The sequence below is a fragment of the Rhinopithecus bieti genome, unplaced genomic scaffold (assembly GCF_001698545.2).
Source record: "Rhinopithecus bieti isolate Rb0 unplaced genomic scaffold, ASM169854v2 scaffold_19546, whole genome shotgun sequence".
In the NCBI taxonomy this organism is placed as follows: domain Eukaryota; kingdom Metazoa; phylum Chordata; class Mammalia; order Primates; family Cercopithecidae; genus Rhinopithecus; species Rhinopithecus bieti.
This window is the reverse complement of record NW_016809475.1, coordinates 148,355-175,895: the sequence shown is the minus strand read 5'-3', so window position 1 is coordinate 175,895 and position 27,541 is coordinate 148,355. Positions and strand designations below refer to the sequence as shown.

Here is a 27,541-nt window from a genome sequence, read left to right as displayed (position 1 = left end):
AAGGAAAGAAAGAAGCAGGAATATGTATAAAGGTATAGCAAACATCACACTTAATGGCGCTGCTAAGTGCTTCGTTCCTGAAATTGGAAATAAGGCAAGGAAGTCTACTCTCACCACTTCTCTTCAACATTGTATTCAAACTCCTAACCAGTGAAATAAGACCAAACAAAGGAAATAATTGTTTGGAAAGAAATAGTAAATCAGTCTATTTGCTGATGATATAGATATTTTCTTTAAAATACAAAGGAAATCTATAAATAATTTACTAGAAATAATACATGAATTTAGTAATGCCATAAATTCATGGTTAATACATTTCAAACCAATTATATTTTCATATAACAGTAAAAGAGGAATTTGAAAAGCATTATCATTTAAAGTGGCACCAAAACAATAAAATAACTAGGAATAAATTTATTATTTTTTAAATTCAATTAAATTTAATTTTTTATTTCAATGGGTTTTTGGAGAAGAATAAATTTAATGAAAGATGTACATGACTTCTAAAAACTATAAGCACTGCTAGGTAAAATTAAAGACATCTAAGTAAATGGAGAGATATACAATGTTAACAGATTGGAGGCTCAATATTGTTGTCAGCTTCCCCAAATTTATCTGCACTTCAGGGAGCTCGAACACAGGAAGCAGGGTCGGGCGCGTGACAGCCAGTCTTTGCGTTGTAGGATATTGACAAATTGATTTGAAAAGATATGTAAAAAGCAAAGAATCTAGAACAATGCCCAGGCACAGAGCTGTTTCGTGATTGGACTTCGGGGAGAGACTTTTGTTATTGTTAAGCTATGATATTTAAGGCAAATTCTTATCAGCATAAGGGTAGACAAATAGATCAATGATATAGCATAGAAAGTACATATATAAACCCATACTTATATTGTAAATTGTTTTTTGAATATTTTCATGACCTTTGAGTAGGCAAATATTTCTTAGATAGTATACTAAAGTCATTAATCATAAAAGAAAAAATAATAAATTGGACTTCGTCAAAATTACAGATTTCTTCCCATCAAAAGTCATGATTAAGAAAATGAAAGAGAAGCTGCAGACTGGGTTAAAATATTCACAATACATACGTCAGACAAAACACTTCTATCCGTAATATATTTTAAAAACTCCTACCCATCAGTAAGTAAAACAGAATAATATAAATGAGCCAAAGACTTGAACAGACACTTTACAAAAAAAAAATTGCCAATTAGCACATGAAAATGTGCTTGATATCATTTTATCATTAAAGAAATACAAATTAAAACTAAAATGAGATATCACATCACACACACTGGAATGGCTAAAACTAGAAAGGCTCTCTCTGATAGTCTTTGAAAAACAGTTTGGCAGGTTCTAAAATGATTAACAGTATTCTTACACAATGACCCAGCAATTCCACTCCTACATATTTACCCAAGAGAAGTGAAAACATCTTGCCACGAAAAGACTTGTACAAGAGCAGCAATTTTATTTCTAGTAGTCTCAAAATGGAATCAACTCCGATGACCATGAACTGAAAATTGAATAAGCAGATTGTGATAGAATCACACAATAGAATACCACTCAACAACAAAAATGAACAAATTACTGTTCAACACATCAGCACCAATGATAAGCAAAAGAAGGCAGACACAAAAGCATATATATCTTTTATTCCCTTTGTACGAAATCCAGTAGCAGGCAGTATCAACATCTGATGGAAAAAATGACAGCAATGGTTGCCCCTGAGAGGCTGCCTGGCTGCATGTGGTCAGCATGTGGGTTGACGGGCAGGGCATACACTGTTCTGTTCATTTCTCAAATAACACATCAGTTTTTGGCTCTGTGTCTCCCTTCAAATCTCCATTGTTTCTTACAAATTCTGTAGGGCACCATGATTCCTAACCTCTGAAAGCATCCATCCCCTACCTACTATTGCAACTAGCACTTTTCTGACCACTTTTCACCTTCAAGATTTTATTTGAAATCTCTTATCTGCTTATTGTCCTCTGCCATTCTTTTTGTCATTGTGAATCTAATTCCTTTGTTATTATTTTAGTGATCTTTAACCAGAAACTTTTTTTACAGAAATTCAAAACAAAAATGTAACATTATTGTTTCCTGCCTCATGTTAGATACTGGAAAGTGCCAATAATTCTCTCCTGGTTGGGAAGGAAGGGCTCATAAGTTTTCATAATATTAAGGAATACTGAGAAGTTGACTAAAACATTATCAGAGCAATAAAGTAATCAACTAAGAACTAGAGTTAGAGATTCAACTTTAAAATTACTTTCATAGGAAACAACAGCAATTTCTGAAATTCAGATGCCTAAAATGATTCACCAGATATAACAATAATACAGAGATATTTATGTTAACAGAAAGTAGAATCCAACATTCTAGGAGATATCATTGATATTCTCATGAAATTCTCAATAATGTGGTATCATTATTATTATTAAACTGCATTGTATTATTTATGAATTAATAATATGATGTAGGATTATATTTCATTCTTAACAGCTACAGATTAGACAGGGACATCTTATTTTTATCTTTCTCAGATTTGTTTTCTCTCAGTTGTTAATTAAGATGCATATTCAAGGTTAGATTTTATTTTATTCCACTGTTTTTCATTTCTCTGTGGATGACCTGCTTGTTCCATCTAGATTCTGTAGGAATTTAATTTTTATTTCAAAAAAATATTCCATATATGGTTAGGTGAAGGTATCTTTACAATGGCTTTGTTCAGTTTCAACAGAACTTTTTCAGTCCTCTATATTAGTTTTTCACAGCCTCCATTTCTTCTATTACATCTTTTTTGTTGCTTAAATTCCATTTATTCTGGCCTCTATTGAGTACCACCTATTTTATATATGTTCTTTCTTTTTAGCTTGTCCTTTATATGTAAAGTCTTAGTCTCCACAAACATCTCAGAATCTTGACGACCATTTTCACATGGTGTCCTTTTCCCCTAGGATGTTCACAGAAGACCAGGATGTAGATGAGAGAGTTCTCTGTGATGCTGTATTCAAGCACTTCAAAAGATATAAGGTGGAGATTTCAAATGCAATAAAAAAGACATTTCCATTCCTTGAGGGCCTCCGTGACCGTGAACTCATCACAAATAAAATGTTTGAAGTGAGTAAAGTTTATTATGTCACAGTCTGGTAAGCCAGCCCCAAAGTAAGTTGTGCTTTGATATCCTAGACCAAAACTTCAGGGTACAACTTGCTAACTGACAGGTCTCCTATGAGGGGGGAACTTTTTCAAGTATTTCTGTAAGTGCTCCTGTAAAGTAGAAAAGGAGGGGAGAAGCAGAGGTCACCGGAGACGATCCTGCTTCCAGCTGAGGGAATGGTGTTCCATGGTGCCCTCTGGAGTTGGAGTGAATGCTACTGGAGAAACTGGAGCAGAAATAGGTGTTCTCCATAAATGTACAGTGTTTTGTAGAATTCATAAACTAAACATAAAATAAAACTTAAAAATAATTTTAATGAACTGATTTACTTGAAATAGCAATTGACACAGCATTTTCTTCCAGTTAACATCAATTTAAAATACCTAGATCTGAGAACATTAAAACCCATAGGGAATTGGTGTCTAGAGAGGACAAATTTGGAGGTAAATGCTTGTTATTCTTTCTCCAACACATGTGTTTTCTTTTTCTTTCCTTTTTTTGTGCATTTCTGGAGTCTTGGACTATGGGTAAATTCCACCCATAGGCCCTGTTGGAGACACAGAGCAGCGAGTCATCTCCGGCTATGAATGTGCTTCCTCTGTGGCCAAGTTCACAGCAAGGGGAGAATGGTGGCCTGGTTTCCTTGAGCCCTTCAGGCCAAATCAGTCTTGGGGGAAGAGCAGGGGTTGTCCAGCCAACAAACAGCCACTCATTGATTGCCTGCTACGTCTATCCCATATGGATCAGGCTGTCAAAGGACTTTGAGCCCACTTTTATCCTTCCAAGTTACCCCTTTTTGCATCTAATGTAAATGAGGGTGAGGCAATCAGGCTCATCAGTGGGTATTTTTAAGGAGAAGGGATTTACTTCTTTCATTACTGGCTATACCAATAAGTAAAAATTATAGAACTTCACATGAAAATACCTATGTAGAGAAATTAGAATACAGTAACCATAGAATTCCTTTCTAGAGCTCTTCTGTAACTTGGAAGTCTGTATTTATGTTTTCTCCATTCAATATTTTTTAAGGATTCTCAAGATTCTTGCAGAAACCTGGTTCCTGTACAGAGAGTGGTGTACAATGTTCTCAGTGAACTGGAGAAGATATTTAACCTGCCAGTTCTGGAAGCACTGTTCAGCGATGTCAATTTGCAGGAATACCCTGATTTAATTCACATTTATGAAAGCTTCAAAAATGGTAATGAGATTTATTATCTACCTTTTGATTTCCAGGGTCAATTTTTTTCAATAAGCGTATACTGAGCTCCTACCATAAGTGACACGTTTTGTTGGGCAGTGGGGATAGAGTAGTTAACAAAATAGACATGTCATGAGTCTTCTCGAAACTCATGGCTTATGGTTATGGTAAAACAAGCACCTGGAGGTCTGCTTCACCGGCCACTTGGACTCACAGGACAATTAGAGCAACACTGGCATCAGATTTACTTAGAAGAGCATAGAGTAAGAAACAGAATCCCAACAGGGCAGCTTCTTCTCTTCAGTGGGAGCCCTTGCAATGGTCTACATAGCAGTCCACCAAATTGACTACTACCTGCCCTGAGTGACAACTTAGCTGTGGGTGCAGGATCCACCTTGACTCAGCACCACATGCCTATGGGAGTGTATGTCTCTTGTAACAGCTCCATAGTAACAGCTTTCAGGACCCCATATAGGCAAGCTGAGTTACAGGAGCAAGCTGAGTTACAAGAGTTATCAATTGAAGGAAGACCACAACTATGGCTTCTCCACAGGTATTTGTTGTCCATACATAGTCCCAGTCAACTAGTCATGGGTCATTCCTAACCTCAGTGTTTGCCTAGTAACACTGCAAAAAAGGCTATCTTTATTAGGTTTTCAGAATATGAGCAAGAAAGTTAACCCTGGGTCAAGTTTGCCTTCAGTGAAGTAGAAGTGGTTTTGCTAACCCTTTATCCACAAGGGATGAAACAAAGATTAATTAAGCAATGACAAAACCAATTACTCTGCCAGGGACTATTTTTTGGTGCTATACCAAACTAAAGGTTTCATTCTTGACCTTTTTCCTGAGAATGCATAATTTATACTATTAAAATGGTACACATTAAAGACGTCCTGCAATTTTTTTTACTTGCCTGGAAAACTTTTTATTCCCACAAGTTTGATCTCAATCCAGTTCTCCAAATAAGGGATAGAGACATCACAAGAGAAACCAGCACATGCCCTGAAGAGGGTGGATGCTGTGGGAACTGGAATAAAAGTTTGAAAGCATGTCTGCAAAACAGGACAAATTAGATTTGGCTAAATCTGAGAGTGAGAAGCAACATAGGAGCTGACTTAGATCAACTGGAGGAAGGTATTGAATGGTCTGGAATTTAAAGCTAAGGAATTTGAAGTTTGCTTACTAGGCAATCAAGAAATACTACAGGTTTATGAACAAGGAAAGAAATGTAAGCAGTAGTTGTATATGGCTTATCGATTTGTATCAATACTAACCTTATCTAAATTAATAATAAAATAATTTCTGTAGCAAATATTCAAGTCAGAAAAGGAATAAAAGGAAATCAAATATCTGGACACAAATTTCGAGTCAATGTTTGTAACCAGGATGGTCCAGGCTGTGGGGATGGAAGGGAATGGTGCTACCTTTACTGCCCACATTCTCAGGGACTCTGTTCTTCTCTATGGACTGCAGGGATCCCCCTTCCTAGCTCCAGTGCCAACAACTCACGTCTTAGTTTCTGGCGCTCCTGGTGCTTGGGTGACCTGCCCTGAGGCTCACTGTCACTGACCTGAGACAGCACCACCCACCACCTTGTCCAGCACAGCAGCCCACCCACCCTCAGAGAGATGCTGCTGAGTCTCGGACACTGAAGTCCACACAAGCTGCCCCTGGGTCCTCTGTTATGTTTAGTTGAGAACTGTTCATCCTCCCCGACCCAATTAAGACAATGTTCTTCTGTTTTCTAGCCTCATCTTTAAAGATATTGAGGTTTTCTCTTTTTTTATTTATGTTTTTTTGAGACAGAGTTTCAATCTGTTGCCCAGGCTGGAGTGCAGTGGCATAATCTCAGCTCACTGCAGCTCCAACTTCCTGGACTCTAGTGTTCCTCACATCTCAGCCTCTTGAGTAGCTGGGACCACAGGTGTGCAACACCACATCCAGCTAATTTTATTTTATTTTTTCAGATATAAGGTCTAGCTATGTGGCCCAGGCTGGTCTCAAAATCCTGGACTCAAGTAATCCTCCTGCCTTGGCCTCCCAAAGTGCTGTGATTACAGGTGTGAGCCACTGCACCTGGCTGATTATAAAAAAATGGAATCTCTCTAGGACTTGAGACCTTCTCCTCAGGGAATTCCCCAGTTTCTTCCTTACACTTGATATACACCTACCCTGCCATCTGACAATTTTGAGGGTAACATAGCTCACAATGTTTCCATTACTCCCTTATCCTTGAATCTTGAGTGTCTCCTTTCTGTGTAGGACAATAAAGGCTTCATTGTTGGGGTCTTCTCTTCTCTGTCCCAGGGGATAACAGGAGAACTTTAGGTCATGTGGAACCCTCTGAGCTCTGAGTCACCCGAGGACTGGAAATTCCTAAAAGCATGATTTCCAGACATTGTCCCTGGTCCCTGTAGATCTCTAATTGCGTCTTCTCTCTCCCGCTCTTCAGTAATCCAAGACAAATTGCCTCTCCGAGAAAGTGATGGAGAAGAGAGGGAGGAGAGGCCTGGCGTCCAACTAAGTCTTGAACAAGGTAAAAATGACAGAATAAAAACTGTCTCTAAGAGACGTTAGGGATCCAAGGTTCTGAGTGGAGATGGTGAATCAAGGAAGACACACGGAAGGACCATGGAGAAGTCAAGGTGGGGGTTATATGAGCTCCTAACCAGATGCAGGGTCCTGGAGAAGTGGCCATGACGAGACATAGTTGGCTCAATAACCATGAGGGAATCAGAGCCAAGTGTGTCACTAGGCCAGATTGACAGATGCCAGCTACCTAGAAGTAATTGTGATTTAGAAAGTTCCCTGTAGGGGATCTGTGTGAAGTTGTGAAGGGTTAAGAACCACAGCGCATGGTCCATGGTCAACATCAAAGAGGAGACCCTTGGAGAAAGAAAGGCTCCTGTTTTACCTGTACTGTCATATTCACAACACTTCTGACACCGAACATGTGGGTGGTCTCCCCACACCAATCCGTTCTCCAATTCTCTGCAGATGCCGCCTGATATCTTATAATTTAATTGAGTTCTGCCACTAATTGCCCAGACTTGGCACAGACTCCACAGGTTAATAGCGCATTCCCATAAGAATGCCCCCCACTTCAGATGCCAGTTGCGAGTCTCAGGTTGTGGCCTGTGCTTCCGACCAACTTCCTGTAAATTGGAGTTTCCCACAAGGCCTTCAATGGCTTTGATACTTTCCTAGTAGATCACACAGAGCGCATGGAAATGTTGACTTATATCTGACATTTATTATAAAGGATACAACTCAAGAACAGCCAAGCGGAAGAAATACGTAGGGCAAAGCGTGGGGAAGGGCACAGAGCTTCTGCCCTCTCTGGGACATGACTCTCCTGGCACTTCCATGTGTTTGCCAACCCAGAGGATTTCTGAACCCAGTCACTTAGGGTTCTTTATGGATATTCCATTATACAGTCTGAATTGATTAAATCATTGGTACCTGATTATTAAGTTAACCTCCATCCCTCCTCTCCCCTCCCTGGAGGTCAAGAGGTGGAGCTGAAAGTTCCAACCGTCTAATCTCACATTCAGCTCCCCTGGCAACCACCCCCCAATCTTTAGGGGCTTTCCAAAAGTTACCTCATTAACGTGAACCCAGATGTGGTCGAAAGGGGCTTGTTATGAATAACAGAAAGTGCTCTTTTCACTTGTCATGACTTGGGATGTTTCAAGGGTTTTAGGAGCTCTGACCAGGAGCAGGGAATGAAGACTGAAATGTATATTTCTTGTGATATCACGGGAGATACTTGGTGATGGCAGAATAGGGGAAAAATTTAAATGTGAGGGTGTTGTTTAAGAGCAGGAATATTCAAAGAGAAAGGCAGTCATGTAGAGAGACTCAGAAAGGAAGTGGTACACATGGAAGAGATGTAAGTACCTAGAGGACGAAGGAAGGGAAATGAAACTGTAAAAAGGGGTAAAAGACAACAAAAATCACCATGCCGTTAACAGTTCACTTTGATTGAACATCTACTCTGTGGCAGTTGGTTTAATGCTCATGACAGCCATTGGAGATTAATATTACTTATATGCCTATTTTGCAGACAAGGTAACTGAAATTCAGAGATACCACAAATGGAGTTCACCTAGGGTCAGAGGAACAAGGAAAAACCCAGGTGTTCTACCCCAGAGCCTGCATTCCTAACTCTGTGCTGTCCAGGGAATCTAAAAAAATAAAACAGAAAATGAAATAAAATGAGGAAATATTTGTAGACAAAAAGATCCAGAAAAAAAGAATACCAACAGCTGGAGGAAGCAGAGGCTACTCAGACACTGAGTCCTCATGGAAAAGTCAATGAGAAAGCATAAACAGATGTGGAGAGGGAGGGTGTTGTGTAAAAAGGGGTGGGTATGAGGCAACCAGAACTTCGAAGAAACTGAGTTAATGGCCCTGGGCAGGGTAGCTCTGGGGACAAAGGCAGGATCCCTCTGCCATAGTCAGTTACTGGAGTGTATCACAGAGGACACTCAGCAGGGTTGTCTGGTCAAGGCCCCTGTCAGCCAGGTGTGCAGCTGACCCAGTCCCCTACTCTCAAGGCTGGAGTCTGACTTCAATAATTAGGTGGCATCTGCCAGCTCCACATGGCCTCTGCACTGAGACTTAGATGGGGTCTTTAACTCCTACATTACAGAGACCAAAAAGGGATTAGGAGAGATGGCAAGATCCATACCTCAATTTCTGAAATAAACTTCTAATTTCTTCCTGCCAGGAACTGGTGAAAACTCTTTTCGAAGCCTGACTTGGCCCCGTTCGGGTTCCCCATCTCACGATGGTTTGTTCCTGTTTACTACTCTTTGAGCCTCTGCTACTCTTGCCCCATTCTGGAACGTGCTGTGGGGTTGCCTCTTCGTGTTAATGATTGCCCAGAATTTTCAGTTTTTGCGTCTACAGTTTTTCCATTTTGGGGATTTAAGTAACAAGTCCTTATCTTGCCTAGGAGGGTTTCTTCCTCCCACACCCCTTAAGCACACTTGCTGCTTGTTCCTGGTGCCGCTGAGCCTGGTCGTTTTACCCATATGGCCTGCTTCACCATTTTCTGCCTGCATCTGCTTGAATCTGGCTTTTGCTTGGTGCCTTGACCTTACATCCATCAGTGGCCCATGCTGTAGTGGTTGGAAGGGAGTAACGGGCAGCAGGGGGCAAATAAAATACCTGTGAATCAAACCATGGTTTAGGTACAACCCCACCTGAAAATGGACTCTCAGAGCACCCCTGTGAAACAGAAGAGATAAATGCAGAGAGAAAAGGTACAACCAGTGACAAAAATGGTTCGCTAGGAAGCCAACAAACAAATGAACAACGTGCCCAAAAGGCTGAGCCAACAGGTAAGACTGACTGGGTTCGCGTGAATGGGGACGAGCCAAGGGGCCCTGGCTGGTAGCAGAGGAAGAGTCTAATGCACAATGCAAGGAGACACCTGTTTAACAAGCAGGGGAAAATCACACAGACACAGAGGGGGCCTGATATACAGATGAGCCTGATGCACTGACATACTGATGACAAAGACCTGGAGGAAGAAAGCTAGAAGCAAAAAACTGAGAGAGAAAGGGGAAGAGTTGCAGAGTCTCACCAAAGAAGAGAGACAGAAACAAAAGGCAAAAGGAGAAAGTAGAGAGAGATTGGCCAGGAATCAATAAAGCACAAACACCTTCATGCAGCAATATATGCAGACAGGGGTATAGGTAGAAACAGGAGAAGAAAGGAGAAGCAGGGTGAGGTCTAACCAAATGGAAATAGGACAGAGCAAGGCTCCACTGGATTCTCAGCTGTGATCTCATTTATCTCCAGAGTCCTGTGAACAAGTCACTATCCAAGTGAATAATGGGGATGCTGGAAGGGAGACGCCCTGCCCATTGCCCTGTGATGAAGAAGGTAATTATTGCTTACCTTGCCTATTTTCTTTCCTTTCTTATTCGGACACTATACATTTGTTGGTTGGTTGGTTGTTGTTTTACCATCATAACTACTTTTTAAAATTAAAAACTGGATGTATTTATCATTACATGTTGTTTTGAAATATGTACACATTGTGAAAAGGCTAACTAGCAAATTAGCATAAATAATTACCATAGAGCTAATTAGCATAAATATTACCTCAGGTACTTATTGTTTTTGTGGTAATAACGCAAAATCTATTCTCTCAGTAATCTTAAAGAATACAATACATTATTAACTATATTAATCGTGTTGTATAATAGATCTCTTAATGTATTTCTCCTATCTAACTGAAATTTTGTATCCTTGGACTAACGTCTCCCCAGTCCTCATCCTCATATCCCCAGCCTCTGTTACCACCGTATACTCTCAACTTCTATAAATTCAACTTTATTACCCTCTACATATAAGTGAGATGTCATATATGTCTTTCTGTGCCTGTCTTATTTGACGTAACGTAATATCCTCCAGGTTCATGGTTGTTGTTGCAAATAACAGGATTTCTTCGTTTTCAAAGCCTAGATAGTATTTCAGTGTGTAGATGTATTTCATTGTGTATATATTTTCCTTATCACCCATTGGTAGATACTTAGATTGTTTCTATATCTTGGCTATTGTGAATACTGCTGCAATGAACATGGGAGTGCAGATATCTCTTCCATATACAGACGGCCCCTGATGTATGATGGTTAGACTTATGATTTTCAACTTTACAATGGGTTTATTGAAGTATTAAATGCATTTTTGACTTATGATATGTTCAGTTTATGGTAGGTTTATGGAAATGTGGTCCCATTGTAACTCTAGGAGCATCTGTACTGATTTCATATCCCTCGAATATATATTCAGTAGTGGAATTCATGGATTGTATGAGTAGTTCTACTTTTTATTTATTTGAGGACACTCCATATTGTTTTTCTTAGTGATTGTAGCAATTTACATTCCCAGCAACAGTGTACAAAAGTTCCCTTTTCTGCACATCCCCACCAACATTTGTTATCTTTAGTCTTTTTGATAATAGCCATCCTAATCAGTACGTGGTGATGTTCATTGTGGTTTAATTTGCATTTTCTTGATGATTTCCGAGGCAAGGCATTTTTTCACATATCTGTTAGCCATTTGCTTGTGTTCCCTTAAGAAATGTTTATTCAGGTCCTTTGCCCATTTAAAAATCTGTTTGTTTGTTTTTTGTTTTTAATATTGAGTTGTTTGAGCTCCTTATGTATTTTGGATAATAACCTTTATCAGATACATGGTTTGCAAATATTTTCTCCCATTCTGTAGGTTGTCTCTTCACTCTGTTGATTAGCTGAGATGACAGGCATGTACCACCACATCTGACTCTTTTTTTTTTTTTCATTATTTATAGAGACAGGATTGCCCTATGTTGCCCAGTCAGGTCTCAAATTTCTGGGCTCAAGCAGTGCTTTCACCTCAGCCTCCCAAAGTGCTGGGATTACAGATGTAAGCCACCATGCCTGGTTTTTTCATGACCTTGCCTCATATGTTAGTTGTTTCTTTACTTTTATTGCTTTCAGGATTCTCTCTTTGTCCTTGAATCTTAACAGCTTATTATAGTATGTTTTGGTATAGTCTTGTTTGCACTGAATCTGATTGGAGACCATTGACCTTCTTGTACCTGGAAATTTATGTCTTTTACCAGATTGGCAAAGTTTTATACTATTATCTCTTTAAATTAACTTTCTACTTTTGTCTTTCTCTTCCCTTTTATGAATTCCTGTGATTCAAATATTTGCTCTTTTGATGTGTTTCATAAATTCTGTAAGCTTTCTTCATGACTTTTCATTCTTTTTTCTTTTTGTTCTCTGACTGTATTTCAAATAACCTGTCTTTGAGTTCATATTCTTTCTTCTGCATGATCAGTTCTGCTGTTGATGCTCTCTGATGCCTTTTTAAATTTCATTCATTGTGTTTTTCAGCTCCAGAATTTCTGTTTGATTTTTTAGGTAATTTCAATATCTCTGTTAAATTTCTCATTTTGGTCATTTATTGTCTTCCTGATTTTAGTGAATTGTTTCTCTATATTTTCTTAAGGTTTGCTGAGATTACTTAAAACAATTATTTTGAATTCTGTGTAAGGCAGTTTGTTATCTCCATTGCTTTGGGGTCTGCTGTGGGGAGATTATTGTGCTCTTTTGGTCATGTTATGTCTCTTTGGTTTTGATGTTTCTTGTTGCCTTACATTTATGTCTGTGCAATTAAGAAAGTAGGAATTATTTTAGTCTTTGCAGGCTGACTTTGTCCGGGAAAGCCTTTCACCCTATTTAAAGATTCTAGGAAGGCCATCTGGCATGGTGCAAGGGCAGGTTTGCTACTAGAGTCCTCAAGCAGGCTAGTCTGGTGCCTAGGACAACCAGTGGGCAGATATGTGCTGGGGGGAACCTTGAACCAGAATCTGCAGGGTTCTACACCACTGGTGCAGGCTTCTTTAGGCACTTCAGGCCTGAAGCCCAGTGCTATTGAAGCCAGCTTGCTGCTGGGATGGGCCTAAAGCCCAGTGCCACTGGGTCCACTTTGTCACTCAGTCTGGTCTGGATCGTGGGGTCATTGAGGCTGAAATAGAGCTGTAGGAGGCTGGAGACTGAGTTTGCAGGGCTGGACCGAATCCTGGGGCTGCAAGATTTAGGTTGGGGTCAAGGTGAGCTTGGAGGTTCCGACCATGGGTACTGGCTAGAGTCTGGGGCTTTGGGAGCCCGATTTTATTGAAGACGTTTCTGTGGTTTGGGTCTAAGGCAAAGTCTTGTGCTCACTTCCTTCTCCTTTCCCCAAGCATATGGTATCTCTCTCAGTGCTGTGCTTCCTGGAGTTGGAGAAGGTGACACAGTGAAACTTTTCTTCCTGCCCTTTTCAATGTACTCCTTCTTATTTCTGTGTTACACCCACGTGCTGTGATCTTTCATCTGGTTTCCTCAGCTCTTGCAAAGGTGTTTTCATGCATAGGTAGTTGTTCACATCAGTGTTTCTGCAGGGGAAGGAAGGCTGGAGAGTCCTATTCTGCCATCTTGCTCTGCTTCTCCCCAATTTTCTAATTATATCTTTATTTCTCTATAAGCACAAAACTTTCCTTTGTTTTCTTATACTAACTGCCTACTCCCACCCAAGACACACAGACTTTGTTCACAGCCTCTGGCTGCTTTTAACAGGTATGAGATGGAAGGGAAAAAGAGAGTGAATCTTTTTAACGGAGGGACTGTCCCTGGTTAGAGAATGCAAGAAGAAAGAATACAAAAGAGGTTAACTAGGGAATATTAAATAACAAAATACAGTTGACCCCTGGACACTGGGTGGGGGGGTTAAGAGTACCAATGCCCTATACAGTCAAAAATTTGCACATAACTTTTACCTTCCCCAAAACTTAACTGCTGTTGACCAGAAGCCTTACTGCTAACATAAACAGATGATAACACATATTTTCCATATGTATTATGTGCTGTATTCTCACAATGAAGTAAGATCTCCAAAGGAAAATGTTATTAAGAAAATCATAAGGAAGAGAAAATATATTTACTATTCATTAAGTGGCAATAGATAATCATAAAGATCTTCATCCTCATCATTGAGTAGTTTGAGGAAGAGGAAGGAGAGGACAGGCTGGTCTTGCCATCTCAGGGGTGGCAGAGGTGGAAGAGAATCTGCATACAAGTGGACTCGTTGTTCAAGGACCAACCGTGTATGAGTGAAACAGATTTTAGATAAAGTGACATGGTATCCGTACATTGCCATGTTGTGGAGTTGATGAATAGAAATATGTTGCAAGTTACTTTTCAAAAGTTATCATGAAAACATAGAAATTATGCATGATGCTGCTTGTCAGATTTGCAAAGGAAGGAAGCCCAGGTGAAAGACCTTCAGGAAAGAATGGCAAGTGGAGGGACTCTGGTGTGGTAGACAATGGCACTGGAAGAGACCTTTGCTAATGACTGGAATGTTTGAGATGAGGAAGATATAGAAAGACAAAAAGTGATGTAGCGCTGACACATCAGATGCAAAAGTGTTTTTGGAGAAAAAAAGTGACATAGAAGAAGCTTGCAGAGGTAACATTAATAATTAAGAAATAAAGGCCGACTCAAAGCAGGTAGGAAATGTAACAGAGATGCAACATTACGTAGGGGACAACAGGCCTGGCACGAGGTGAGGCAGGGAGGCCATCAGGGCACAGTATGTAAGGAGATCTCAGTTGGCATGTGAGACTGAGCTTCCTTAAATTTCAAGGCACCCAAGGTACCACCTTCATCTCACCCTAGTTCTGACTCTAAGAGACAGTAATTTTTAAAAAGCATAGATAAAAAGAGTACGAATAGAAAAAAATATAGAGGGGAAAAAAATACCAAGAAATAGGAAAAATGGAGGGAGGCACAAAGAGAAGTATGCGGAAAATAAGTTAAAGGCCAGTGAATGAAAAATTGGTAGAGAGTGGATCACGCAAAGAAGGGAAGAGAGAAGACAAATCAAGACATTCTCTGATCTGAGGAGACAAGAACTGGAAAGGAGGCACAGGGCTTGTCCTATTACTATGGAGGACCAGCTGCCCCCTTATCGAAATGGCCCCTGTGACTCCATCTCCACCCCCAGATTACAAGAGGCCTCTCCTCAGGCATCACTTCCTCTCCATGGCTCAATCACCATCTAGGATCTGTTGATTTCTAAACATACATCTCCAACTCAGACCTGTCCTCTTGACTCCTTTCCCCAATTGCCTGAAGACCTTTATTTAAAGACCTGAAGAACATCTCTCTTCAAAAGCTGCATCTGTCATCTATTGCTGTGTAATGTAACAAACCATCCTGAAACTTAGTGGCTTAAAACAATCATCATTTCATTTGCCACTTCTGTCAATCCCAACTTTAAAATATCTCTAACTTGTCCATTTCTCTTCATCTCCAGCACAAACATCCTAATCTAGATCCCTGTCACTCTCACTAAAATTAGAGGAACAGTCTCCTGTCTGGCCCCCAATCTTGCTCCTCTCAAGTCTGCACCTCAGCTGAATGGATTTTCCAAAATAGAAACCAATTGATATGACTCTCCTGTTTGAAACCCAGTGCCTTCATGTGGCCCTTAGCAGTAGGTCAACACTGCTTGGAGTGGTGAATTGAAGGATGCCTACCACGCACCTGCACATTCCCCATCACCCTCTTCTCACCCCTTCATGCCACATTCCCACCACACTAAGCTTCCTTTACTTACTGGAATTTGCCAAGCTCTCTTTCTTTCATCTCTGCTTTTGGGAAAACAGTTGGGGGTAATCTTCCAAAGCTGAAAATATACATACCCTATAACTCAACAATTACATTCCTCAACAGAAACCAACAGAAATGTGTGTTATGTTACCAAAACACATAGAAAAGAATGCTCAGGGCAGCATTATTCATAGAAGCTAAATGCTTGAAATTGCACAAATGAATAAATAATCCATGGCTTATTTCTATAATGGAATACTATCTAGTAGTGAAAATAATTATTCAAAATGAATACAGATGACTTTCACAAGCATGTTGAATAAAATATACATATAATTTTGGGGGATTTGGCTTCTTTGGGGAGATCTATATACATTGAGAGAGAAGTAGGGGGAGAGAGAAAGAGCGAGAGAAAAGAGATGATTCAATTTATATAAATTACACAGCAAGCAAAATTAATCTCGGTGTTTGAAACCCCGATGGTAGTTGGCTTTGAGCAAGTTGGAACAGTTAGTGGGAAGTGTCGCGAGGAGGTCTCTGGGGTATTGGTAATTTGTTTTTTGATCAAAGTGATTTACTTCCTTTGTGATCATTCAAAACCCACCTTTATTCATCTGTCTTATGCTACCATTATAATTTCTATTTTTTAAAAAAAGGCAAAATATTAACCATCGAAGGATGAGAAGAGTAGGGAAAGGGAAAGGTAAAAAACAAAACAGAGCCAAGAGAGGCACAAAGGAAGGGACAGAGTTGAGCAAAAGGAAAAACAGGGAGGTGGGGTGAAGCCCCAGGAGTGAAATTGCAGAGAGGAGGAATTATTAATGATAGTGAAGGAGGTCCACTGGGGAGACAAATGAAAATTCTTCATTTATTACAATTTGGCCCAGGGGCAGAGCCACACAACCATGGAATCCAAATTAATTCCTGTTCTGTGCGACTGGTGGATATAAAAAAGGAAAAGCCATATTTTACTTCAAATGCTGAATGCCAAGCCCAGGCATCTGACATAATAGGTAAGGCTGACTGGGAGAAGTTGTAACTGTGTCACAGGTTACCAGGTAAGGGGGTCGGGGACTTCATCAGGGCCCATCGGGGCAGTGCAGGTATCTGGGATGGAGGCAGGAAGGGAAAGGGGCTGGTACCTGATGCAGTGAGTCTTCAGCGTGACAGAAGAAAGTCCTTGGGAGCTGGGAAAATACCAGAAGACAGAAATGGAGGTAATCAGTAAGAATGTCAGAGAGGCTGTTTCCGAAGTCAGAGAGGGCTGGCTCATGCTTGTAACCCCAGAACTTTGGGAGGCTAAGGCGGGTGGATCACTTGAGTCCAGGAGCTCGAGATCAGCCTGGGCAAAATGGCGAAACCCCATCTCTACAAAAAATATGAAAATTAGCCAGACAAGATGACACATGTCTGTAGTCCCAGCAACTTAGGAAGCTGAAGCAGGAGCATCGTTTGAGCCAGGGATGTGGAAGTTGCAGTAAGCCAAGATTCTGCCACTGCACTCCAGATTGGGCAACAGAGCAACACTCTGGCTCAAAAAAAAAAAAAAAGAAAGAAAAAAGGAAAAAATAAAAATAAATACAAATAAAATAAAGTAAAAGAGGGAGTCGTGGGAGAGGAGTTTAAAAAAAAAAAAAGATCAGGGAGCCAAGATATTCACAAGAGGAGGTGGGGGGAGAAACATACCAGACAAAGAGAGGTATAAAGAGACACCATCACCAGAAACAGAGGCAGAAGCAGGGGAGATGGCAGAACAAAGAAGAAAGATGAGAAGTAAAATGAGAGTGAAAGAAAAAAGTAGAATGAGGGTTGGGGTAAGAACAGTGTCAGTGGATGGGCACAACTGCCTTCTGTGTGTCAATTTTATCAGCTTTTGGTTAAGAACCTGGAACAAACTGCAGGTGGCATGCATTCCAGGAGCACTCCAGGGTCTTGAGTTAACTTAGCTTCCCGGGTCTTCCTAGTGCTCTATTTGTGGAATTTCCTGGTGGGTGGACTCCTTGGTCATACCCTGAGACTCTTAATGGTTTTTGCTCCTTTGTGCAGTCATCAGCAGTGAGGACTCTGAAGGATCCACCGATGTTGATGAGCCCCCAGAAGTCTTCATCTCACCACTGAGAAATGAGCCTGGTAAGGAAGTTTGGGAGAGCAAGACTTGGGCTGTGGGAATCTGATTTAAGAGCTACTGTTTCCTGATGCATTTTATTCTGAGCTCATTCTGTACAATGGGTCCAGTTTATCCTGGGATCCCATTCTTTGCATTAATTTTACTTGACCTTTTTGGAAAATGCAGAGAGACAAGAAATTGTTATAAACTTATTTTTGAGAATTAGCCTTCTTTCTTGATGGATTCTATTAATCAATATTCATACCCATACATTGATTATATAGCAGGAATAGGCTAGCAAAGTGATGAGTTTGTTTTTAAAACTAACTAGTTGCTATGTCTATATAATGTTAGATTTATATAGTGACTTTTATAGAGAATAGAAAGCTGAATATTCCTTTATGGGAAGATCTTATTGTCATCTGATCACAAACTTTGAATAGGGTCAAAAGACATCTCATCCAACTATCTGGTGTTGGCAAAAATAAACACCTGAGATAATGTATTCTGAAACCTGAAGTATTGTTACTGACAGAGTTCTTCAGCAAGTCATGGCACATTTAGTGATTTTTCAAAAGACTTTTGCAAATTGTCTTACTTTTAAATTTACGATAACCTTAAAAGGGTAAACAGAATAGAGATTCTCATCCTTGTTTCCTAGAAGAGAGAACACAATTACATAAATGTTTCAAAGTCATCTCCACAATCTCATGATAAATTAAAGGGAAGATAAGACTAGTGTCCTGGATTCGGAGTTACTTCCTGTGTGAAATGAAAGACAGAAACATTATTAAAATCTTTTATTATCTCAATCCTATTTGCAGCATGAGTTGTCATAAGATTTATAACTTTTTAGTGTGCAAATTGGTTGATTTGTTTTGCCCTTTACTTTCTAGATCCAGGGGATATTAGAAACATGCCACTTTAGGGAAAATACACTAGGGAAAGACCTAAGAGCAAAGAAGAACCTCATCTTGATGTTACACAATAACAATGTAGTAATACATTCATTCTAATTGCTCACTGCATCTTTCAAAGTAAAATGTAAATTTGCATTAGTTTTTAGACAGTACGTACTCTAACTTTGATCTTGGTGTAAGCAAACTGCTCTAAAAATTAGTCCCAAAATATGTCTTTGGCTCAAACACAAGAGGAAGTTATTTCTCAGCCTTGTAAACAATTCAGGAAGGCACTGTGTTGGTGGGAGGTAGAAGAGGCTCACATCTTTAACAGAAGATCTTCAAGGTCTCCCTGCATGAAAAACAGAAGCAGAAACAAAGGAAATGTGGAGTGGCAAGTAGAAGGGATAAGAAGTAAAAGGAGTGTGGGAAGGCAAAGGCCAAGCAAACCAAAATTTCCCTCCGGAGACAAGAATGGAGTATCGCTAACCCACAATGCAGGTAGCTTGAAAGGATCAAGACAAGCGTGGCCTGTGTACAGGCGAGGACTTGCACGCATTTTCAAGGTTTTCTAGGTTTTCTTATTAGGGAATTTCCTACTGAATTGATTCCTTGGTCACACACTGAGACCTCTAAAGAATCCCATTCTTCTGTGCAGTGATCAATAATGACAACTCTTTAGAATCAAATGAGGAAAAGGAGGGCCAAGAAGCTACTTGCTCACGACCCCAGACTGTACCAGGTAAGAATATTAGAGTTGCAACCCGAGGCTGCAGAATATCCAGAGTACAAATCCAGAATTCTGTTTTCTTGATTAATTTCATTCCGAGTGGTCTCCTTATGCCTTGATTCTGTAAATTCTAGAATACCACTTTCTACATTTAACCTCTCTGGCCCTATTGAGAAACGGAAGACATTAGGAAGACATTATAAACTCTGGTTAAACTGGATTGGTTCAATTGACTGATACATTGAAAATGTAGCAAAAATATTCTAGTAAAATAACAGTCTTTTTTAACAACAAACTATCAAGAGTTATTATTTTAAGGGTTGAAATAATGTACTTACTCTCTACTACTACCCTTTATATTTGATAGAGCATGATAAGCACAGTCTTCCTTTATTCATTGATAATATTGTCTTAATTACAAGCTCTGAAAGTCTTCAAAGAATAATTTGTGCTGCTATTTAATTATTAATGGAGAAACAAAAAAGGGGGGACTTCGGCTACACCCAAACCCAAATTATAGTTCACTCATTGGCTTACATTGTGATTTTTCACAGGGCTTTTGTAAATGAACCTTCATTTCCCCATCACAAAAACCTTAACAGGGAGGTAGGGTAACTAGTTTATCCCTGCTTTATATGTGAGAAAATGGGAGCTAGTGGTGTTTAAGAGTCATTTACAACCAGGCACGGTGGGTCACACCTACAGTCCCAGCACTTTAGGAGGCTGAGGCAGGTGGGTTGCTTGAGCTCAGGAGTTTGAGATCAGCCTGGACAACATGGAGAAACTCAATCTCTACCAAAAATATAAAAATTAGCCGGGCATGGGCTGGGTGCGGTGGCTCACTCCTGTAATCCCAGCACTTTGGGAGGCCAAGATGGGCAGATCACGAGATTAGGAGTTCGAGACCATCCTGGCCAATATGGTGAAACCCTGTCTCTACTAAAAATACAAAAATTAGCTGGGCGTGGTGGCATTCGACCTGTAGTCCCAGCTACTCAGGAGATTGAGGCAGAAGAATCACTTGAACCCGGGAGAGGGATGTTGCAGTGAGCCGAGATCATGCCATTGCACTACAACTTGGGTGACAGAGCGAGACTCCATTAAAAAAAAAAAAAAAAAAAAAAAGCTTGGGAGGCTGAGGTGAGAGAGTCACTGGAGCCTGGGAAATTGAGGCTGCAGTAAGTTACGACTGTGCCACTGCACTCCAGCCTGGGTGACAGAGTGAGACCCTGTCTCAAAAAAAAAATGAAAAAGAACGAGATCATGTATTTTGAGAGAACATAAATGGAGCTGGAGGCTATTATCCTTAGCAAACTAACACAGGAACAGAAAACCAAATACCACATGTTTTCACTTGTAAGTGGGATCTAAATAATAAGAACTTATGAACACAAAGAAGGAAACAGCAGACACTCGGGTCTACTTGAGGATGGACGGTTGGAGGAGGGAGAGGAGCAGAAAAGATAACTATTGAGTACTGGGCTTAATCCCTGCATGACGAAATCATCTGTACAACAAACTCCTGTGACACACATTTACCCATGTGACAAACCTTCACGTTTATCCCCAAACCTAAAATAAAAGTTGAAAAAAATTAATAAAAAAGAGGCATTTCCAAATAATACACACAGAGGATTACAGGGATTGCTGGGCAGGATCCCAACATTATGACCCTGAACCTCCAGAACTGGATTCACTAGAAGGAGAGAGAGAAAAATGCTCATCAAAATTTCATTATTGGTGGGATGTGACGGCTCACGCCTGTAATCCCAGCATTTTGGGAGGCCAAGGCGGGCAGATCACCTGAGTTCAGGAGTTCGAGACCAGTCTGACCAACATGGTGAAACCCCATTTTACTAAAATACAAAATTAGCTGGGCATGGTGGCGCGTGCCTATAATCCCAGCTACTCAGGAGGTTGAGGCAGGAGAATCACTTGAACCCGGGAGGCAGAGGCTGCAGTGTGCCAAGATCACGCCACTGCACTCCAGCCTGGGTGATAGAGCAAGACTCCATCTCAAAAAAAAAAAAAAAAAAAAAAGCTTTCTTGTTAACCCAAGCCCATTTGCCGTGTCAGTTGTCATAGAATTTATAAGTCTCTTGCATACAAATAACGGGTTTCTCCCTTTTACTTTACAGAGCCCACAGATTACAGAAAATCATCTATATTCAGAGAAATGTTTAGGAAAAGAGGTAAGAGAAAATAACAACTCTTCATGGTTATAAATGAACAATATTTTCTACGAAAGAGTCAGTCTAATTCCTTGCTATATCCTTCAAAGTAAAATATAAATTTGCTTTAAATTTCAATGGTTCCTATTTTAACTTTTGTATTAGTTAGGTTGGCTAACTGCTATAACATATGAACCCAAAGAAGTCAATGACTCCAACACAAGAAAAGGTGTTTTATTTTTTTTGGTAGAAGTATATATTTTTTTCAACTGAATATGTCAAGGATTTTAGATGGGGAGAGGTTGGACTCTGTTTCAAGCAGTTCTTCAGGGAAGCAGGCAAGTAGAAGATCTGCCTTCTTTGATCCTAGACTTCCATGGTTGCCCTGAGAGAGAAGCAAATTTATAAATAAATACAAATCCATATACAAAAAACACAACAAATCCACAAAGAGACAAGTAAAGAAAGAAAGATAATGTGGTGTAAGAAGACAGAGAGCCAAGACAAAGCAGAGATGCCCACTAGGGCTAAAATTTTCTCAGCCTCAGGCTCAGGTGACAGTGAGGGATAAAATACTAACCTTGAGCCACAAAAATTTGAATCAAAAGGCAGATCATGGAGGTTTGAGGGCACGGACATTCTTGCCCTGAAATTTCAGAGCATCGCAAATTTTTCCTAGTTTCCCTTTCATAGAATATTCTTCTGGCTTGGTTCCCTTATCATACATTGAGACCTCCAAAGGACATTTGCTCCTTTCTGCAGTGATAGGACAAGACTACAACTTTTCAGACTCCAGTGAGGAGGAGGCGCCCCCAGAAGTCTCAAGCAGGGCACTGAGAAGCAAGCATGGTGAGAAGGGTAAGAACAGCCCCCTTGACTCCAGGGCTCTGACTTCAGAGCATCTCTTCCTGGTACACTGTGCTCTGAGCACGCACAACAGCTATCCAGGAGCCAGTTCTCTGCATCTAACTCATCTGGTCATTTTGAAAAATGCAAAGAAAGAAGTGACTCTAAATTCAGACTTAACAAGATGGTTGTGGTTGAGTGGCAGTGCCCTGTTTACTACATACTGCCTGTATTAGTCCTTTTTCATGTTGCTGATAAAGACATACCTGAGGCTGGGTAATTTACAAAAGAAAGAGGTTTAATGGACTTACAGTTCCACATGACTGGGGAGGCCTCACAATCATGGCAGAAGGTGAAAGGCACGTCTCACCTGGCGGCCGACAAGAGAAGAGAGCTTGTGCTGAGAAACTCCCCCTTATATAATCATTCAGATCTTGTGAGACTTATTCACTATCATGAGAACAGCACAGGAAAGACCTGCTTCCATGATTCAATTACCTGCCACCAGGTCCCTCCCACAACACATGGGAATTCAAGATGAGATTTGGGTAGGGACACAGCCAAACCATATCACTGCCAGACCTATTAACTCCAAAGTATTGGATTTATGGAGTGATTTCTACTTCTGCCCATTCCCTGTTTTATAGAGAAGAGAAGGTACATTAGTCTGTTATTGCTTGATTTTGTCACAAACTTGTTCAAAATTCCAAAGCTTCTGGTCATACTCTCTAGTTATTGACAGAAAGACAGGCTCCTGGTTCTTAACATCAAATTCAATTCATAGCTTTTGACAGATGGCCCCCAACATGAAATTGGCCAAATAGTGATATTTGAAAATGTATTTGTAAATAAGATCTTCTTGCATCTTTACAACAACCTAAAATGTGGGCAAGATAACTATTGTTCCCCCCATTTGACAGATGGGGAAACTCAAGCACACTTAAGGATCTCTTTTCTTTGCACATCATATATGAAAAGTTATGGGAAGAGACAAGACTAACAGCCTGAATTCTTAATAAACATTCATAATCCTCTATAAAACCTTCAAAACTAGATGTACTTCAAAGTTCAAAAAATGTTTTATTATTTTAGACAATGTGATTTATATTCTATATACAACAAAATACCTCAGTAGGATCCAGGAAGAATCCCATTCTCAAATATACTAATGTTTATACAGCAAATTATATAAATATTCACACGAAATATGATAAGATTTTACATGGACTCATGGCAACTCAAGTCCAGATTCACTGCCAAATTAGTTAACTGCAAACCTATGAAAACAATATTGTTTATTAAAATATCTTTGAGACCCGGTGTGGTGACTCACGCCTGTAATCCCAACACTTTGGGAGGCTGAGGCAGGTGGATCTTTTGAGCCCCGGAGTTCAAGACCAGCCTGGGCAACACGGCAAACCCCATTTCTACAAAAAAATACAAAAAATTAGCTGGACATGGTGTGCATGCCTGTAGTCCCAATAACTTGGGAGGCTGAGGTGGAAGGATCATTTGAGCCTGGAAGGTCAAGACTGTAGTGAGCCAAGATTACACCACTGCCCTCCAACTTGGCTGACAGAGTGAGACACTGTCTCAAAAAAAAAAAAAGGAAAGGTCACTGATTTTGCAATTACGGCTAAAGGATTGTGGGTCTGTGCTCCATTTCATAGTAATCCCTTTCCCTTAGATGGGAAGAGACAGAAATGATCCTCAGAGAATATTTGCAGTCCAAATTCTGTCAACAGTGTAAGCAGTCATAAGACTTATAGATCTTTTAGTTAGATATTATTGATTTGGTTTTCCTTTACTTTCTAGATCGTGTGACTTCTAGAAGTACATCTACTTGGGGAATACCCAACAGGAAGAGACGTAAGAGCAATTAAAAACTCTTGATGTAACAAATGTCTTTCTTTGCCACAAAAAGCTACATTCAGTTTTTTTGTTATATCCTTTAAAATAAAAAATTAATTTGTTGGGATTTTAGATGATTTGCATTTTATATTTTCTGTTTTTTGTTTTTTTTTTTGAGATGGAGGCATTTTACATTTTCAACTAGATGAGTTGGGCTAGTATAAAACATAAATCTCAAAATGTTCAAAGGCACAAGTTCAATAGAAGTTTATTTTTCACTCACATAAATAAAGTAGTTCCTGAGTGGAAGGGGTGTCCACACAGTTATTCAGGGCCCAGTTGATGGAGGCTCTGACATCTTTAAGATGTTGCTTCCATGGTTCCCTTGGATAAGAAACTGAGATGGAAGCAGAAGTATGTGCAAACTAATAATGAAAGGATAAGAAGTTTAAGAAACAACGTCGTCCCCAGCCCCAGCCTCAGAGAGGGCTCCTGGAGCAATCTTGACCAACAGGTCAGATGATCAAAGCCAAAGGGGAGCCTAGTGGTAGGAATATTTCTCCCCCTCCTACACAAGCTTCTCTTGTTCAGTTTTTCTTTTAAAGAATTCCCTGCCGACTTTTTTAAAGAATTTAAATTCTTTTTAAAGAATTTTCTTTTAGAAAATTCCCTAAGACTCAGACTAAGACTGTTAAGGAATTTTTTTTTTCTGCAGGTTTCAGCAGCTGTGACTTTTCAGAGCTGAGTAATGGAGAAGAACTTCAGGAAACCTGCAGCTCATCCCTAAGACGTGGGTCAGGTAAAGAAGATTAGGATGCCAAGACTTGGCCCTGCAGAATGTCAGGAATCTGAATTAAAAGCTGCTGTTTCCAGATGCTTTTTATTCTGAGCACCTTGACTGCCTTGTGTCCAGTTCATCTGGGAACTCTTTTCTGCATTTTAGAAAATGGAAAGAGGCAGGAAATTATGATAAACTCATGTTTGACAGAATGAGTCTCACTGACTAAATGTATGTAATGATATTTTGCTGTTGTAGAAGAAATAAATAGCAAATTTGTGGTATCCTTTTTTTTAAAACCTGCTCTCATTCCCATTAACACTAAGATCTTAGATTTTTATAGTGATAAATGGGTTGACATCAATGTCGTTTGTAATTGTAAAGCCTCAAAAGACAACTGTTCCTACTATGTAATTATAGACAGAAATAAAAACTTCAGATCGAACACTCTCAAACATTAGTATAGTTTTTGGCAGATGTCCTTCATCATGTAATTGGATTACATTGTGTTATTTCAATGTATTTTGGCAAATAAGATCTTATTTTATCATCACAGAATTTTTAAGACATAGGCTAACTCTTACTATATCCATTTTGGGGTGAGGAAATACATGTACAGAAGTATCAGGGCCAAAAAACTAAAGAAACAATAGAAACTAGCAACCCAGGTGTCTCGTGGTGGGTGACTGTTGTATGTAACAGACAGGAGGAGAAGAGCTGTGTCATTTAAGTCAAAGTCCGAAGAAGATGCACAAGGAACTCAGAATATTCACAGGAGACTATATCAGTGCCTGATGCCAGAAAGCTTATTTAGCAATAACTACGAGCATGTGTGTGTGTGTGTGTGTGTGTGTACACATGCATATATTTGTTACATATAACATGTATACATACATAAACACACACACACACGTGTGTGTGTGTATATATATAGGTTAATACATATAATCTTTATGGGGAGGGAAAAATTAAAATCACAAAGAGACAGAATAGGAATGGAGCCAGCTATATAATATACAAAATACCTAGAAAGATAGAAGCAAAATGGATAAACATAGAAATAAAGGAGAACAGAACATCATTGAATGAAACAGAAAAAGCAACACAGGAGACAAGAAAAATCAAAGGGAGATGAGCTCACCGAATGAAAGAGATAGAGAAAAAATGTATAGCAGCAGGGCAATGGGCAGAAAAATGACAAGTGAGGAGAATGAGGTGTGGTCAGATAGAATAGGGCTATGAGGTGTACTCATTGATGTAGGTGTATTTTTTTGTCAGTTCATCTAAGCTCTGAAAATAGTTCAGCATGACCACATTGAGACAGGTTCCCTGGTTTCCTGGTCACTGTCTATAGTCTATTATTTCCTTGCTTATCTTCATTGTCCTGTGAATTTAAAGCTCCTCCAATGAATACAGAAAGAGAGTCAGAAGAGATGCAGCCCATTAGCTTATGATGGAGAAGTCAATTATGATGTTAATTATTAATTACCTTTGTTTTCCCACTTGCATGGAGGAAAAGCTCTTTTTTCTTTTCCTTACCTCTCCCCCAAAACACACGCACACACACATACACACCATACACACAAAGACTTGTGCGCAGACTCTGGCTGCGTTCAACAGGTTTGAGGGAACCAAAAGAAAAAGAAGAGCTGGGCTCCTGAATGGAGGGAGGAGACACTGAGTGGATAAAGTAAGGGGAAAGAGTGGAGAAAGGTAGGCAAGAGTCACCAAATGGAAAGATATAAGAGTCAGCTTCAAGTTTTTCTAAGTGGACAAGGAATTCAAATATTCCAGGTTTTGAGGGGGAGGGGGGATAATTTTCAAGATACTTCTCAGAAATTGTACCAGAAACACGAAAATAAAATTGGTGATTGATTGACAGCCTTGCAAGTTAGAAAGCTCATAAGGAACAGACAAAGGTAATAGAGATGGCTATGTGGTCAGTGTCCAAACAGCAGGCATTTGGTGATGAAAGTAATAACCTGTGAGATAAAGACGAATATAGATGAAGAAAATGGGGATAAAGACAAAGATTGAAATTGCAAAAACAGTCAAGATCAAGATAAGGGCCGGGCACGGTGGCTCACGCCTGTAATCCCAGCACTTTGGGAGGCCGAGGCGGGTGGATCATGAGGTCAGGAGATCGAGACCATCCTGGCTAGCATGGTGAAACCCCGTTTCTACTAACAACACAACAGATTAGCCAGGCATGGTGGTGGATGCCTGTAGCTCCAGGTACTTGGGAGGCTGAGGCAGGAGAATGACACGAACCTGGGAGACAAGTCTTGCAGTGAACTGAGATTATACCACTGCACTCCAGCCTGGGTGACAGAGTGAGACTCCATCTCAAAAAAAAAAAAAAATCAAGATAACATTCAGAGAAACAAAGCTAGAAGAGAGAACAGAAGGAGGAAGTGATAGTAGAAAGAAGTTCACCTCAATAATGAAACTAGATCTAGAAATATAAACAGGAAAACAGGTGGAATGAGATACATACAAAGGGTTATAAATGGAGTGGCGTAAAAAATTAGGTACAATGAGAAGTATGTAGAGAAAGAATTAAAAGATGAGAGAAAAATAGAGGTGAGAAGGGGGAAGTGTAAAAGGGAGAGAAAAGAATGATGGAGAAATTGTAG

The 27,541-nt window shown here is 39.9% G+C and overlaps 1 protein-coding gene across 1 annotated transcript in view; it reads left to right on the top strand.

Annotated features, from left to right (window-relative positions):
• Window positions 1-27,541, top strand: part of SP100 (SP100 nuclear body protein) — a 121,930-nt gene that overhangs the window by 21,686 nt on the left and 72,703 nt on the right. The window contains exons 3-15 of the mRNA XM_017889516.1: window positions 2,964-3,126; window positions 4,196-4,364; window positions 6,817-6,900; window positions 9,097-9,159; window positions 9,563-9,712; window positions 10,176-10,259; window positions 16,411-16,536; window positions 17,570-17,653; window positions 19,188-19,271; window positions 21,398-21,451; window positions 22,193-22,288; window positions 24,092-24,145; window positions 24,843-24,926. Of these exons, the coding sequence (XP_017745005.1) occupies window positions 2,964-3,126; window positions 4,196-4,364; window positions 6,817-6,900; window positions 9,097-9,159; window positions 9,563-9,712; window positions 10,176-10,259; window positions 16,411-16,536; window positions 17,570-17,653; window positions 19,188-19,271; window positions 21,398-21,451; window positions 22,193-22,288; window positions 24,092-24,145; window positions 24,843-24,926 (1,295 nt within the window). The remainder of the gene's footprint in view (window positions 1-2,963; window positions 3,127-4,195; window positions 4,365-6,816; window positions 6,901-9,096; window positions 9,160-9,562; window positions 9,713-10,175; window positions 10,260-16,410; window positions 16,537-17,569; window positions 17,654-19,187; window positions 19,272-21,397; window positions 21,452-22,192; window positions 22,289-24,091; window positions 24,146-24,842; window positions 24,927-27,541) is intronic.